Source organism: Papio anubis, chromosome 10 (genome assembly GCF_008728515.1).
Source record: "Papio anubis isolate 15944 chromosome 10, Panubis1.0, whole genome shotgun sequence".
Taxonomy (NCBI): domain Eukaryota; kingdom Metazoa; phylum Chordata; class Mammalia; order Primates; family Cercopithecidae; genus Papio; species Papio anubis.
In genome coordinates this window covers 92242884-92260717 of record NC_044985.1, presented here as the reverse complement: position 1 = coordinate 92260717, position 17834 = coordinate 92242884, and the positions used below count along the sequence as shown (strand labels likewise).

At 36.6% G+C, this 17834-nt stretch overlaps 1 protein-coding gene across 22 annotated transcripts in view; it reads right to left on the bottom strand.

The window, feature by feature from the left end:
* Nucleotides 1-17834, bottom strand: part of PIKFYVE (phosphoinositide kinase, FYVE-type zinc finger containing) — a 92469-nt gene that overhangs the window by 23313 nt on the left and 51322 nt on the right. For all 22 annotated transcript variants that reach the window (XR_002516257.2, XR_002516258.2, XM_009182912.4 and 19 more), the window contains 11 exons: nt 15928-16035; nt 12147-12287; nt 11381-11507; nt 9993-11152; nt 8115-8215; nt 6488-6559; nt 5708-5879; nt 2912-3090; nt 978-1091; nt 494-602; nt 224-378 (listed from right to left, as the gene is read on the bottom strand). Coding sequence is in view for 20 of the 22 variants with exons in the window: in XM_009182912.4 (XP_009181176.2) it covers nt 224-378; nt 494-602; nt 978-1091; nt 2912-3090; nt 5708-5879; nt 6488-6559; nt 8115-8215; nt 9993-11152; nt 11381-11507; nt 12147-12287; nt 15928-16035 (2438 nt within the window). In the remaining 2 variants the exon portion in view is untranslated. The remainder of the gene's footprint in view (nt 1-223; nt 379-493; nt 603-977; nt 1092-2911; nt 3091-5707; nt 5880-6487; nt 6560-8114; nt 8216-9992; nt 11153-11380; nt 11508-12146; nt 12288-15927; nt 16036-17834) is intronic.

The window sequence follows — 17834 nt, the reverse complement described above, 5'->3', positions numbered from 1 at the left end:
TATCAAAGGCTCTTTTCCTCTTTGGTTTTTACATACAAACTACCTAAAATATAGCACATACATTTTAAAATATAAAGAGGAAAGGAGGGTGATGGAAAACAAAAGCTTCTTTAACTTGAGCACAAAATGAAACATCCATAATTAAAGATTTGTAAGTTGTAAGATATCATATTAGAACAAATGTAGCAATAATATTAAAGAAAACCAGACTGCAAAATCACACCTGTTATTCCAAGCTTGCAGCACTTCACAGAGACTTTGTTTCTTGGCAATGAGTGACTCAAAGACCGACTGTAGTTGCTGAGGGGTATCTACAGAGGAAGACATGAGCCTTGCTTGCATCTTCTCAATCCAGTTCTTGAACTCGCCTTCTTCCATCTACAAGGAACAGAAACAATTTCCGGAGACAGAGACCTATACAGACATACCCCAAAATAAACTTCTATTAAGTTAATAAGTAACTTTTGAATTTTCTACCAAAGAAATAAATTACCTCTTTCTGTGCAAAGATATCTTCCATTTTTTCCTCTCTTGTTTTACTAAATGTATCCATTTTCAAAGATGCAAGTCTTTCGTCAATGGCAAGATATACCTGTGAAACTCTAACAATAGAGAGAACATTGAACACTTTAGAAAGAGTGAATCAAATTTTCTATTTCACATAAATAGGAAAAAAAGTTGTGCAAAACGTAATTAAAATAATGTTTTACCTAATTAAGAATTACATACAGTTTTGCAGAGCATATAAGACCTAAAAGGATGTACTTCAAAATTTTAAGTTGCTATGTCTAAAAGAGTTTGGCTTCTTTTTTATTATTTTTCCATAAAGTCTACAATTTTCTTTTTGTACACCACGCATGCATAGCATACAATTAGAAAAGCTATTTACATTTTCAAAGAAAGTAAAATGAACAAACCTGATACTTTAATAGCTGTAAATAAACAAAAAAAAAGATGATAAAAGAAGCTGAACTTACTTTTGAAAGAAGTCCTTCAGATCCTGAAGAAGGGACACTTTTAATGGGGCCTGACGCTTAATGAATATTTTGGGGAGTGGAACACATACTTCAAGAAGCCGAATGGGAGAATAACTGACAGAAAAAAATACAAGGACCAATAGAAAATGAAAAATAGTTTAATATCTTGAATAGAGCTGTATCATGATGTTCAACTAAATCCTATGAGGCATAAGAGAAAAAGTTTCTATAAAATGGCATTTTAAAACAATCACAAAGATATTAAAGAGAATTTTGAGCTCTTACAATAAATATCCTCCCCAATTCTGGAGGGATTTTGTTTTATCTTTCATTACACTGTAGTACCATCATTTACCCCTTGAAGTTATCTTTATCTGCTGTAAAACCAAAAATGATGGCTATAAACCATCCCTATTAATAAGGAAACTAAAATACCTACATCTAATTGTAGGCATTCAGTACCTCTCCAGCTCCTGAAGATTCTTTATGAGTCTTTTGTTTCCTTTCCTCCTGAGGGTTTATATTGACCAACAAATGCTACAACCCCACTCCCTGGCAAGGCCCAACATGCACGGTTAAAAGCTCTTGCTTAAAAAAGGAAATAAGCTCTAATTAGCAAATATCTCCTGAGGGTCTATTATGTGCCAGACACTGTTTTAGGTGCTGAGGATATAACATTAACAAATCCTGTTCTCATAATTCAGGAAAAACAAGATTCAGGTAACAAATAAAACAAATTCAAGTAACAAAACATATCAGAGGTTCAGTATATGGAGAAAAATATAGCAAGAAAGAGAAGCAGAGTGCTAGGATGGGAGAGTGTCAGGGCAGGTGAAATGTGAGCAAAGACCTGTAAGAGGCAAAGAAGCAACAAGCAGGTATCTGGGAATGAGCAATTCCAAGAGGGAGAACAAGCACAAGGCTCCCAGGCAGGAACCTACTTGACATACCTGAGGCCCAGTCAGGAGGCCAGTGGGGCAGCAGCAGGATGAGTGAAGAGAGAGTAGTAGGAGATAAGAGCAGAGAGGTCCTAGGCAGCCAGAGCAGGTAGATTGAAGGCCAGTAAATGGACTTTGGCTTTTACTCCAGGTGAAACAGACACCCTTTGGAGTGTCTAGAGCAGAGGAGTGGCCTTAGCTGACTGCCCCTTAAAAGAACCACTCTGACTGCTGTGTTGAGAAGAGGCTAAAGGGACAAGGTCAAAGGGAGATTGGCTAAGGCCAGGTGAAAGATAACAGAGGCTCAGCCCAAAGTGGTAGTGGTAGAGGTGGTAAAAAGTGCTCAGACTCTGGATATATTTTGAAGGTAGAACCTGAATGCTTTCTCAAATTATTTAATACCACAATGGCAACTATCAATTCTTTGAACACAGACTTTTGGTTCTAGAAATATGTGATTATCTTTCTGATGGTTAATGTCTTGGCAAACATTCTGACAGACTTTCAGATGCCATCAGATGCCAAAACAATGGTTAAGAGTTAAGCCAGGGCCGGACATGGTGACTCACACTTCTAATTCCCACAGTTCGAAAGGCCGAGGCAAGATCATCACCTGAGCACAATTCAAGACCCGCCTAGGTAACAATGAGATCCTGTCTCATAATTTTCTAAAATTTTTATATTAAAAATTTTTTTTAAAAAAGAGTGAGGCTGGTAGTAGATCGACTAGGGTTCAAATCATGACTCCATCACCTGAAAGCTCTGTAAGTGTTCAGATCGTAAGCTCTGTAAGTGAGGATAATAACTATTTCGTAGGGTAAAAAGTAAATAAAATAATACTGAAAGTTCTTAATACAGTCTGGTCCTCTGCATTTATAAGTGTAGAAATGGGGAATCCCACAAATTAATTCAATGCAGTAACAAGTGAAAATGTTAAAAAATTCTTAAGGGATTATAAGATCTGAGATCATGTACAAGATTCCTAGGATTTCTTACCTGAAAGACGCCACCATCTGGTTATAGGAGAAATACTGGTGATAATCATGATGGATGGAGTGACCACAGGGCTCAGCGTTGGCTCTGCGAGTATACTGGTGCCCATAAAACCTAAGTTCAAGGTATTTTGCAAATGACATAGACCAGGACTCATTGGAAAGAGCAACAACTGGTGTTACCTGGAATTCAGCAAAAATAGTTTACCTAATCACATATTGAGAATCTCTTTTTAAAAAATTAACATTTTCTTTTTTTTTTTTTTTTTTTTTGAGACGGAGTCTCACTCTGTCACCCAGGCTGGAGTGCAGTGGCGTGATCTCAGCTCACTGCAAGCTCCGCCTCCCAGGTTCACGCCATTCTCCTGCCTCAGCACCCGCCACCACGCCCAGCTAATTTTTTGTATTTTTAGTAGAGATGAGGTTTCACCATGTTAGCCAGGATGGTCTTGATCTCCTGACCTCATGATCCACCCGCCTCAGCCTCCCAAAGTGCTGGGATTACAGGTGTGAGCCACCGTACCCGGCCAACATTTTCTTTTCTGATACAAATGTAACATATACTGACTGCAGAAAATTGAGAGAAGAATGAAAAGTTCAAAGGTGGGTGGAGTTGGGGGTGGTAGAGGAGAGCAGCATCACCAATAAACCCACCAACAACATCAGTATACTAGTATATGTTCACTTTCGATGTATTTTACTATACATATATAACACACACACACACATATACATATATACATACACACATGGACATGCACACAGCCAGTACATTTGTAAATAAAAACTCCTATAATTAGTTTCATAATCTTTTACTTAGCAATATATCGTGAATATTTGCCCACATAAAATATTCTTGCACAACTTTTCAAATGGCCGCAGAGTATCCTATTAAATGGACATGTATTTAACCAATCCTTATTGATGTGCCTTTAAGACATTACAAGTTTTTCCATACTGAGATGATGTTCTGATAAACATCCTTGTATATACATATTTACAAATATCCACAATTATTCCCTTGGGATAAATTAATAAAGGTGGGAATTGGTAGGTCCAAGGGCATAAACATTTATATGGTCTTTGATAATTTTTGCCACATTATCTTCCAAAACAAGTGCACCAGTGTATACAGTCTCCAACAGTATTTAAGAATATCAATTTCCCCCACTTTCTCACCCAATCCTAGGAATTAGAATTGAAATTTTTGAAATGTAATCCCATAAAGAAAAAACTTTAAAGAGATTTTACTGGTTTTCTTTGTGCTTATTTGACTACTAATGAATAACATTTATTTGTACTAGTAACCATTTGCATTAAATTGCATTGTCATGTCCTCTGCCCATTTTTCTATTACCATGGCTTATAGAAATTTGATATTACATATGTTTAGTCATATATGTTGTATTTTTCCTTGGCACTGGAAGTTTTTCATTTTAGTGTAACAAAACTTACCTTTTCCTTTCTAGCATAAAAAAACACAAGTTTTTGTTTTAAAATAAAGTGCATATAGCAAAGCATGTAAGTCATAAAGATCAAATTTAAGTTATTCATTTACAACGATGGTCAGTCTACCCAGTTACCATATTCTACAACAAACTATTATCAGCTATCTAATAGGAACTAAAGTCTGTAAGAACAAGTATGAAACTATGACTGAGAATTGCTAGAAATAATTTTATGTCAATATGTTTGCTGATGCAGGTGCAACTTTGATTTTGCCCTTCTCTACCACTGATTAATGTAGGTCATGCTATTTTATATGTAATTCCCACATGCGCTGTCCAAAAGCACACTTCAAAATAACCCAATTAAGGCCAGGCACCATGGCTCACGCCTGTAATCCCAACACTTTGGGAGGCTGAGGGGGGCGGATCACCCAAGGTCAGGAGTTTGAGACCAGCCTGGCCAACATAGTGAAACCTTGTCTCTACTAAAAATACAAAAATTAACTGGGCGTAGTGGCGTACACCTGTAGTCCCAGCTACTCCAGAGGCTGAGGCAGGAGAAGAGTTTGAACCTGGGAGACAGAGGTTGCAGTGAGCTGAGATCACATGACTGTACTCCAGACTGGGCGATAGAGCAAGACTCCATCTCAAAAAAAAAAAAGAAATAACCCAATTAAGGCAATGAGTTAAATTTGGAACATTTTATCCAGATTGCAAGCAGTCTGGATAAAAATCATATATTAAAAAAAAAAAAAACAATATTGGCACCAAATATTTGCCCCAGAGTTAGAAAAGTAAAGAAAGGCACAAAGAAAAAACAAAACACGTGCTCTTTTCTCAAGAATGTACATAAAAACCAGTAGAGATCAATTTCAACATGGTCTCACCTGTATGTGGACAGAAATGTTGATACAGGCTCAAATCTGTTACACAAATATCCTACTATACTGCAGTTATTGCTGTACAAATCTGTCTCCTCCCCTAGAGAACAGAAGTCATTCCTTATTCTTTTTTTTTTCCTAGGGCCTAGCATAGTATCTGGCACATAAATGGTGCTAAATGTTTGTTGAATGAACAAACATAATTGAGAACTGTCAAGATACAACCTCAAGATACTTTACTGTACAAGGTGCTTGTATTTTATTTAATGACTGATACATTCCTAAGAAGAGATCTTCAAAAAACAAATACTAGATTGAACATACAGCAATGGGAGGTAAAATAACAATGATAAATAGAGCTCAATGACAAATGACAAATCCAATACAATACAGGAAACCTTGCCCTCAAAAAAAAACTATACAAATAAAGAAATAAATGGCAAATAAAATATAGTAATACGGTCTATTTACCTGTTTGCAGATTCTACACCAGGAATATGTAAGAATTGTATGTTGATATCCAGGTACTGGAGAATCCAACTCCTTCAGGATTATCTGTACACAGCCTTGGCCATGAACAAAGCGCCGAATATGATGTACCATGGGGGTATCACAGAACATGCTTGGACACTGATAAGAAGGCCTTTGACAAACAAAAGAGCCCTTCTCATATTAAGCATGAAACAGAAATCAGAACTACTGTCAAAGTGCAGCATGACTAGTGGGCAATCTGCACAAGGTACTCATGCTGCTCTGGGCCTGCAGCTGAACATTCTGTCTTCAGCTATAGCATGGTGACGGTTTCCACTTGTTAAGCACCTTCTATTTGCCAAACAATTTTAAAACATTTCCTTTTACCTTCTGACAATTCTGGGGATTGTTATTCCCTATAAAGGGGACCAGTAAAGAGCTTTGTCATGTAAGTGGCGAGTGATGATGCTAAGACTTAAACTGAGGTCTAGATGATTCCAACATTTTACCTCTCATTTGAATCACTGTAAAAAAACAGGTATCTGAAAAATGTCGAGGGTAGGGTAATTAGATGGGCAGAGATATGAGGAATGTTCTGGATAAGGGATCTCAGTCTAAATATGAAATAGATTACTTCTTTGAATTATATACTCTGATATGCACCATGAAAGTGAGGATTATGTAACAGTCACCTGACATCCAACTCATGTTTACATTTTAGGTTGAAATTTTCAGCGTCAAAAATGTGTAATGGAACAGAAGGAAGAAATATGTTCTTACCTGAAACAGTATCTCTCTAAAAATATTCCTAATGTAAGATCATTCTTTCCATAAAATTCCATTGTTACAATCCTAAAAGAAGAAACCACCTCTTGGAAACATAAGAATTACCATGCACCAAAGACATTTCATGAGACCACAAATTATAATTACCTATTAAACGTATGGTACTTTCAATGAAGTATTAAAGCAGGTAATGTTCTTTGTTATTATGAAGCAGGTTTTAGCTCATCCAATAAAACAAGTTTAGACTTGCCACCCTATAGCAATTTTTTCACTCCCAATCCACTAGTATCTTATGAAACTAATGAGGATGCATAAATTATAATATTAATTGAGTAAAACTGATTTGAGTTAAGAAGAGGTAACCGTTTCCTTACAAAGGCTTAAGCCCTGTCAACACAAGGCGGGACTCCTGTCTCCTACTCTCTTGACCATGCCTTTACTGAGCATAGAAAACAGCAGCTCTTGCTAAAGTGCCATTTCCTTTTTATCTAACCTATAAATGCTCACAAGACGGTCTGGCTATATAACTGCTGAAATCCACATCTTATTCAAGCCTTGACCTATAAACTCCCAGAGAAAATTCCTATGGGCTCTGCCAGCCCCAAGTCTGCCTGCTGAAGCTACACTACTGGAAGAAAACATGAGCTCACTGTTGGAAATATGTGTTTCAGGTATCCAAAATTAAAACACAGAATATGTTTTGGCATGGAAACAGTGCCCCCAAAAAAGCAGTTATGTTCCATAGTACTTTTAAAACTAAAGGTGAACTATGTAATGTAAGGCTATGTACATCTGTGTGAGGTTTTCATGACAGTAATCTGAAACAAATAATTTAAAACACAAAATATACTTCAGTTTTTATCAATCTACTTAAAATTAAGTTTTAGACTAAAACCCACTAATAATGCAAAAGGTTGACTGCTTTTATAAAAATTATGCCTGAAGGAAACCTGCCTAAAATGCACATACTATCATCAAAATGCTTCTAAACAAGCTTTTGTGTGTCAACTTTCTCGCCTTTTTAAGTACAGGTTGGGCATCCCTAATCTGAAAATCCAAAATCCAAAATGCTCCCAAATCTGAAACTTTTTGAGCCCTGACATGACACCGCAAGTGGGAAATTCCACAACTGAAACCTTTGTTTTCTGATAGTTCAATGTATACAAACTTTTGTTTTATACATAAAATTATTACAAATCTTATATAAAATTAACTTCAGGCTACGTGTACAAGGTGTATATGAAATATAAATGAATTTCATGTTTAGACTTGGGTCCCATCCCCAAGATATCTCATTAAGTATATGGAAATATTTCCAAATTTGAAAAAATATTAAATCCAAAACACTTCTGGTCCCAAGCATTTCAGATAAGGGAAAGTCAACCAATACAAATTTCTCTTCCATCCCTCACATTTTTTCACTCTTAATGTACTCTCATTTACTTCTACTCATGAATAAACATGTATTTTCACATTTACTTCACAAGTTTAAAAGTTCTATCAATTCATATATGACCACGTACTTAAATACAGGTCCTAAGGACTGTTTTGTTTTTGTTTTTTTTTTAATTGCTGGAATTCTGTTTTTAAGTGGAATAGTGTAGGGTGAAAAAAATCCTACCAAGGACTGACACAGGCACTGGGAGCATTGCTGGACTGGGCAGAAGAGCTGCTGAAGAGCACACACAGTCTCTGGTGGTTAATGGGATTCAGACAGTCCACCTACATTTAAAAGAAGTAATGAATGGATGAGCAAGCGACTGCAACCACATTCAACTCCACTGCACCAAATACACTCCACTCTATTTGTAAAGCCTCCAATTATCACTGTAGGGGCTCTGGTCAAGACTTACAACTACAGGAAACTAAATAAAAGGAAGAAGGGCAGTTGGTTTTTGAGAAAAGACAACTCAAAAAGTTTAAGTTAAACTTAAAAACACAAAACGATGTCTAGATAGCCTGTTTTCTTAACTTACTCTTTAATTTACAAAACTGCACTACATTATTTTAGAAGAAAAATTAAATATATCCATATTTAACAATCTGAACTGATGGGATATAATAACATCAATCTGAGACACCCAGAAATCTAAATTCTAAGGTGTATATTTATCTATGCTTATGCCTGTTTTTGATCATTACAAAGGGAAAACCAGCTCTCTGTTAAAACTGAAATAGTATAGAAGCATTTGAAGAAGTTCATAAAATACACAAAACCTCTCCTCCTATGATTCTCCTCTACCACTGAAGCTGAGCAGTTTGACTCTGTGGTTTTAAAATATCTATTCTTTTTGCTAGTTTACACACCTGTCCCACATACACACATCACTTCCTACCTAAGTACACACAGGGGGTTTTGTTTTTATAAATATGGAATAATGCAAAACATATTAAAATATAACTTGCTTTTTAACACTTCAAATATATCATGGGCTTTATCCAAGTCATTAAATGACTTGAGATCTTGCTCATCATTAAACTGTTTCAATAAACATCTTTGTACATATATTCTTACAAAATGAAAGCACCCTTATATAAGCACACTTAATTATTTCTGCAGGATAGATTATAAAAAGTTGGAGTCCTGGGTCAAAGGCATATACATGTATGTGTAAATTAGTAAGAGACTTTCCTATCACTTTCTATAAATTTGTATAAATTTATACAAATGTACATACACATACATTTGTATAAGCTTACATGAAATTTATGAAAGGTGTTTTTCCATGCCATCATTAACCATGGGTCTTTTATCACTTTCCTTTTTGCCAGTCTCACAAATAAAAAATTATTTAGCATACTATTATTTAGCACTTCCTTGACTACTAGGGAAATTGAACATATATTATTTAGCACTTCCTTGACTACTGGTGAAATTGGACATCTTTTCGCTTTATTAAACAATTGCATTTCCTCATCTAGTAATGGATTTGTTAATTAGTTTTACTGCATTATTATCAATAATAGATCTATAAACCTTCCTTAATTTGCTGTCAATTTATGCCTAGAAACAAAAAGGTCACTGTCGTAGTTAAATAACAAGGTAAAATGTTTTATGTTAAAGAAAAAAAATAGAGCTAACTTTTTTTAGAAAACAAATCTATTTCCTGCTAACTTTTTTTTAAAAAACACATCTATTTCCTACAATAAGCTTCCATCTCTCACTCCCTGACACTAGGATCCAGGATTATCATACCACATCCAAGTCATGTTGTCAGAAATTTTAAGCAGCTCCCCATTTCCCTTTACTTCAAGGATCTGCCTAGCTTACTATAAGCTCATCTTAAAACCCTGAAACCCAGTTTCATTACAATTCTGCTTCATACGTATTAAAGTAACACATAAGCCAGCAAACTCAAGACAAAAACAAAAATAGCACAGGAGAAGAAGTATTTCACAAATCTGCATGCAGTCTGCCAAACTGATTTTTTAGCCTGCCTTAGAGGAGTCACTCAACACATCCTAATGTACAGGAGCATCAAAAAGTGGTCTGGCTCACCTTTGTTGACCACACAGCATCATTCGGAATAAGCCCTCTCTCTTCATCACCCTCATTTTTGCTTCCTGATTTGCCACTTGAAGTACTTGATGCATCCTTTGAATGAGCAAAAGGGTCTGAATTTTTGGGCTGAATTCTTCCTCCTCTGGCTCGATAATCGGCCAGCATTCTACCCAAGCTCTGGCTATCGCCCAGATGCTCAGCAATTCTAGTGCTCACAAGCTCATGTGAGGGTAAGACTTGAATACACTTGGCCTGAATACTTCCGTTCATGCCCTGAAGTCCAGAGAGATCCCTGAGCAGCTGTTTCTTCCTCCTGTTCTCCATTTCTTTGAATTCTTTATTGAGGAGAGGAGACCAGTAAACCTGCTCTGCAAAATAATCTCGGGTAGAGCATCTCATCCCCTTTTCAGTTAAAAGAAAGGGTTCTCGGAATGTGATTACTGGGGAGATACAGAGGATCACATCTTTCAATTCCTGCTTAAAGGCCAAAGAATAAGTCTTTCGTTTATCTTCAGAAGAGGCGACTTCCTCAGTAACATATAATCCAGTGTCATCCTGTAGAGGGTCTCTAAAGGCTCTTATCTGGCTTTTGGGATCCTGCAGCACAACTGTTTGCTGCAAACTCTCTGGCTGCTCACTGCCTAAAGCATCTTGTTGGTCATCCACAGGGAGTGGCAACAATGATTCCGGTACAGGTGGAAAGAAAGCACAAGCAAGACCCACCGGGCAAGTTGTTGTGCTATGTTCCTGATGCTTCACAGAGGCAACAGCCTGTGGAACATTTTTATTTTCCTGCTCACCCTTCTCAAACACAATCCTCGATTCCAGCAAACTGCTATCATCACAGGGCAGAGACTCAGGAGGGATGTCAGGATCCCAGGGGAGGGAACCTCCACCGTACTGCTCTTGGACAGTCCCCTCATGCCCTCGTCCCTCAATCAGGGAATGGAATGAAGGGTTTTGCATTAATGTGGGAGGCATAGCAAATTCATCCATGAGAAAGGAGATTTCTAGTTGAGAATGATAAGCAACACAGATCATAAATATTAGGATCTCCTTAACTCGAGCCAGCTCATAATCAGAGCCTCCTCTCAGCTTGATTGTACAGCCTAGGTGCTGTGGACAACCTTCAAAAAACATCAGCGTCTTGGTTTGCTCTACAAATAAAAACAAACAAAAAGTTAAGATGGTGGAGGTGGCAATCCGGAAGTCCAAATAGAATCAATTCACTCTCTTAACATCTGTAAAAGAAAAACTCTTACATGAATAAGACCACAGTTGCCTATCCTCGCCTACTATTAATAGATATTTCCTAGTAAGTAAACATTGTAGTAGTGATAAGTTAACTCTTTTCCTCAGGTCAACCTATGCTAAAGATCACTCACCATTAGGCAACTGAAATATCTGCATATAAAATTTGTGACAAGTGCCCAGGTGTGGTTTCGTAAGCAGCTGGTCCATCGACATCACTAAATCACCTTGGGTCATTCGACTGATTCGTTCCAAAACTTGCTACAATACACAAAAACATTATATTACAAAACTAGAGAAGAATAAAAATCTTTGCAAATTTAATCTGGAAAAGTGATGGAAAAATTTAAAAATAACATTCACAATAAATTTCCTTTTTAATAAATATATGATGAATTTTTTTATTCCGGATTCTTCTATATTTAGTTGCTTAGTAATCAATATGTGCCCACTGAAACCTTACTCATATTAATAACATTATCAAAATGCATTTAAGCATCATGGATTACCACAAGATGCTGTGAGGAGAAAAAACAACTTCCTAGAATTGGCCCCTATTCTGCAGAGGGTAAACTTTTGAACGGAGAGAACATTTTCTGCTTGAGCAATTCTCCAACGAAAATGAAGGATCAACGAATACCTAGTGATTAACTAATGTCCATTTCACTTTTGGTCTTGTAGACATCAATAATAAGCATTACATAATCAATTACACTTTCTTCCAGTCTGAGATTCTCAATCTTAATTAAATAGGTGCCGTATCTTCTGACCCACTTTCAATACATATGGAACAGCAAAGACTAAGATTCTTGTATACCTACCATACGTACATATAAATTCAAAAGCTGCAATTTTTTAAAATAAGTAGAAAAAACAAAATAGAAAAATAAAAACACTCACCGATTTTACATTAATGACCAAAGTAATACCATGTTCCAATAACATGTCCTGGGCAATCCGAGACACTGTTTTCTCAACTAGAACCAAGGTGGGTCGAACATCAACTATTCGCTGAACATAATTCTTCAAGAATTCTCTTTCCTAAGTAAGATAAATCAGAAATATCACACCTGGTAAAACGCAATATCTGGACATATTAAAATATCAAGATAGCTTCACTATTATTATCAATCTTAGCCTAAATTTTCTTCATCCACAAATAAGTCTGTAAGCAAATTAATTCAAACAAAGTAAGAATCTCATTCGTCATTCTAAACTTGATTATGCTCACAAGAGTTTCAGAAGAAATTCCATTCTCCAACTAATTTTCCTTGAAAGATTTTCAATTCTTAATTTAAAAGCCAAGAATGCAATTAGCTAGTTCAGAGGTTAAAAAAGCAAGAACAACAAAAAAACCTAACCTCAAAACTCCCAAAATAAAAGCCATTTCTAAGTTTGTTTGTTTGTTTGTTTGTTTTAAGAGATGGGGTCTCATTCTGTCACCCAGGCTGGAGCGCAGAGGTGCCATCATAGCTTACTGTGACCTCAAAGTCCTGGGCTCAAGCAATCCTCCTGCTTCACTCTTCTAGGACTACAGGCACACATCACAATGCCTGGCTAATATTTTCTATTTTTTTTGTAGAGACAGGGTCTCACTATGTTACCCAGGCTGGTCTTGAACTCCTGGCCTCAAGCAATCGTCCTGCCTTCAGCTCCAAAAGTGTAATGATAAGTGTCAGCCACTGTGCCCAGCCCTAAGTGGTTTTAATATGGTTACAAATTCTCTCCTCTACATTCTGAAACCAAAATGAGTTATCTCTCTTTCTGGATATCTGAATAAATAACTCTTTAACAGATGCTACTTCAGCAACTTCCTAATTCCAATTTCCCAACACATCATATAATACCTAGAACAGCCACAGTTAAAGATCTCAAACATAATGCTAATATAATTTTATCACAAAGGTTTAATTTCAAAAGAAATGAATATTGTGGCTGGGTACGGTGGCTCACGCCCATAATCCCAGCACTTTGGGAGGCCGAGGCAGGTGGATCACCTGACGTCTGGAGTTCAAGACAAGCCTGGCCAACACAATGAAACCCCGTCTCTACTAAAAAATACAAAAATTAGCCGGGCGTGGTGACAGGCACCTGTAATCCCAGCTACTTGGGAGGCTGAGGCAGGAAAATAGCTTGAACCTGGGAGGCAGAGGTTTCAGTGAGCCAAGATAACGGCACTGCACTCCAGCCTAGAGGACAAGAGCAAGTCTTCATCTCAAAAAAAAGAAAAAATAAGAAAGAAATGAATATTGTAAATAACAACCAGAGTTAAAACAATACAATTCACTAATTGCTTCATAGTATTTCTGGGCTCCAGATGGGAGACAACTAAAGATAAGCATGTTTGCCACTCCTACTCCATGTGCCCAAAGTGTTTTCTGAGCAAGACTGTATTCACGTCCCTTACCACCCGTAATGGATGAGCCTACTCACTGCAGTAAACTTGCCCTATTATGAAGTATATTGCTTCTTGCCTTTGTTTTACTGATACTATTTATTCCAAATTCTCCCATTATTAACAAAATGGATTTTTTTCCTAAAATGTGTTAATTTCCTACTCTACTTACTAACTTGCAATTTAACAGCATTTAAAATAATTTTATTTGTTCAGCTCTAATAAAGTACAATCAGAATCTGTTTTTTTGTTTTTTTTTTAAGTTTCTGCCTGTGGTAGTACAAAGATGGCAAATAACTTTCCTTCCAGTTCCAATTCTAATCAACTATCATGACTACTCATGAAATACCATGTCAAAAAGGAGGCCTTGTCCAAGCTCAGCAAGGGAAGAGTATCAGAAAGTAGGCCATAAGCACAGCAGTGGTGAACCAAGAGATCTAGTAGACCTGGCCTTGTAAAGAAAGTAAAAAGTCACAGGCTAATTATCTCCTTGACCTTTGTTTCTCATCCTCCTTTTTCTGAATATCTATCTTTCAGCTTCTTCTCTGATTCGTTATTCCACATCAGATTAAAAAAACTCAAATGAGCTGGTACTTTCTATTAATTCAGAAAAAGCTCAAATCAGCTGATATTTTCTATCAATTTAAACTAAGAAGTTTAAGTAGGGCAGGAGTTAAAGGTATAATAAAAACTATGTTTGAAAGTTTTGATGAACAAGATGCTTTGTTAGTGAGTTAAACCATGTTTCCTAAGTACAATCCCCCACAGCATACCTCTCTAACAAAAAATCTTTAGTCTATTAACCTGATTGTAAACATAGAGTAATAATAATGTGAATAAATTTAGCTGTAACTTTAAGTAAACAAACACCTGTAGATTACAATTAATCTAGTTCATCAATTCCAAGACATACAATTTTACGAATTTTAACATCTCTGCAACCAGGATGCATCTCAGTCAAAGCAATTCTGATCTGATCATGTAAAAGTCTTCTGCTGACAATCTTCTGTGGAATCAACAAAACCTCCAGCATCAAATTATCTTAGGTTCCATGAACATAATTATTGTATTTCCCTTTATTCCTTTAGAGTTCTCTACTAAAATGTCTAGTCAAAATCCATCGTTTTTACTGATGGCACAGCTGAATTCCAAAGAGAAAACAGCCCCAGCTCACAGAGTTCTTAAGTAATACAGCAGAGTTTTATAAAGCACTGTCCCTTTTACTACAACTCAGTTTCTCTTATTGTTATCTACGAAATCAGGACAAAAGTGATTGCTCCTATCACTCTTGAAAAAATGTATTTTCCTAGGAATTTTCAAGTAATACTTTTCCTAAATGTTTCTGGAACCCAATATAAGTGTTTCCACTGTAATATAATACACACATTCCTAAAAAGCTTCCATTTTGAATAACCACAAAACAAAATTAATAGCATTTATGGCAGAAAAGGAGCTGGGGCAGAAAACTTAAAACCTATGCAATTTTATATCTTCAGCACTAACAAAAATAATAACTGGTACCTTAAGAGGAATCACGGAGAGCCCAGGCAGAGAACTTCGTATGGCATGAGGCTGCCTCAAGTGAAATTAAATGCACAAAAACTATTGCAATGCTACAACTGGAAATGGAGCTCTGAGCAGTAAAGCTACCAAGAACCAGAGATGTGGGTGTACCTCCCTGGGGAAACAGCCCTGCAAGCAAAAGCTCACTTTTACTTTCTTAAAATAGAGCTGGAAGGGTTTCTGCCTGTGTAGCAGCTCAGCTGAGACTGTTTTCCTTTCCGGCTGAGGGTTATAACCTACTGCAGCTATTCGGGGCCTCCTTGCTTAGGAAAAACCACTTAGAAACCAACACAACTTCCATCTGACATTATTCTGTTTGCCAACTACATATAAGCTAACTGGTGTTCTAGAAATGTGTTTTAGTAGCATAAACTGTATTACAAACCAGAGATTCCATTAGAAATCTGGTAAGTTCAAGAAATTCTCACGGTCTGATTTACTGTGAGAATTAAATACTTAATCCAAACTAGTATTTGGATTAAGTGGGAAAGGGAAACCAGTATTTGGATTTTCACCTTTTCTTCCTTATATTCTTGAACAGTTACATGTTACTTTTAACACTTTGAAACTTTAAAAATAATGAGTGACAGAGGTTTTGGTAAGCTATCAAGTTTGCCTATCCAATTTAATCAGTTAGAATTAAGTCAAAATCATTAAGAATTTATAAGCATCATGATACACAAACATCCCTCCAAATTATTATTTTCAGTAGTAAATTATTACCTGAAGCACAATAGGATCAATGCAAGTAAACTTAGTTTCTTCTCTGTAGAGATACTCAATGGAACACTTCAACAGAAGAATTTTGGGGTTTTTAATACAAGAATTCATCTACCAAAAAAAGAACAGTTTGTTAAAGTTTTTAAAGGTTTGCATTTTACAGCCCTCCTTTAATTATAACTTTAAATCTATATTGTTCATAATTCCTACTAACTTAATGTATCTCATATTAGTATTAATATACTCTCATTTAGTTCTTTTACGGTATTAAATTTTTTCAAAGCAAATAATATGTTCAGAACAATGCAAAATTCTTCAAAAATTGGCTTTGCTTTCTTAATACTACTTTGATCTTCTATTTTCTTAACTTTTTTTTTTTTCATTTCTGATGTTGTAAGAAGAGACATCATGCCCTGAGTGTGCACGGAGGGAGCAGTATTTAATAACGGGTTACTTCACAAACTCCAAGAAATAAGCAACTTTAAAAGCATATTTCAGTCTTTCTAAAATTCAAGAGGAGAAGAGGGAGAAAAGAATTAAAATGCCTCCTGAACATATTTCTAACAGAAAACATTTCCAATCATTAAGGCGGCAAGCTAAAATAGGTAACATGAAGTTCAAAAAGAAAATGTGAAAGCATCTCAAGCAGAAACTCTAACAATATACCCTAACCTTACAGCCACAGGCAGAATAGCAATTGAGGTTTCAGGCTGACCAAGTTTATGGACCCCAAACAGCAAACAGTTCCAAAAACAGTGACTCACTAGCTGCGAAACTCAATTCAGGACACTTCGTAGCAACTACAAATCAAAGACTATCTCTAATCAGTGGGACAAGACAGTCATTCATGCATATGTTTCCACCACACCTACATACAAATTTTCTTCACTTTCTGAGAAGGCATAACATATTTACCTCTTAATTCAACAAATATCATTTAATTTGGTTTAAAGTTCTCCTTTAAAGGGTAATGTGTGGTAAGATTCTGTGTAGAAATACTGACTAATGTGGAATTACTGCAATAAAATATGCGATAAGTAAACAATTGAAGCCAAGCATATTTTTATTTATCTATGGTCACTAACAATTGTCACGAATCTTTTTTTTTGTTTTTTTGGAGACAGAGTCTCGCTCTGTCACCCAGGCTGGACTGCAGTGGCGTGATCTCAGCTCACTGCAACCTTCACCTCCCGCGTTCAAGCGATTCTTTTGCCTCAGCCTCCCAAGTAGCTGAGACTACAGGCACACGCCACTATGCCTGGCTAATTTTTTTGTATTTTTAGTAGAGATGGGGTTTCACCCTATTGGCCAGGCTGGTCTCAAACTCCTGACCTTGTGATCCGCCTGCCCCGGCCTGCCAAAGTGCCAGGATTACACGCTCGGTCTAGTGCCTACTTTAAATATGGTACCACCATTTCCCTAACATCCATACATTCCCATTGCCCTTAACCTACTGAATGAGAATTTCTAGGGGTTAGGCTGGGAACAGACATTTTTAAAAGGTCCACATGTGATCTCAATGTATGTACACTACACTCTGAGAATCAAAAGACTTCAGAATAAAGTTCAAGACCTTTAATGAGATACAAAGCCCTTGCCTGTTTCCTCCAGCTTCATTTATATTGCCCATATTACACCTTAGGAGCTCAGAGTCTCCGTAACACCCCAGGTTATCTCACTCCACTCCTTTGTGCTAGTGCTACAAAGACATAAGATGAGAAGGATAACAGAAGAAAACTGACAGCTCTGTAGCCTAGCACTAGAAGAGCTATCAGCTTTAGAATGCTAAGCCTCTGGAAGGACTCCAGCCTACTAAAGAAACCCTGTCTCCCTAAGATGTAATGGGATCAGGAGATAAATAATGCTAGTATCTTATCATTCTGCTGATCTAGAAGCCTGATCCTCCCCAC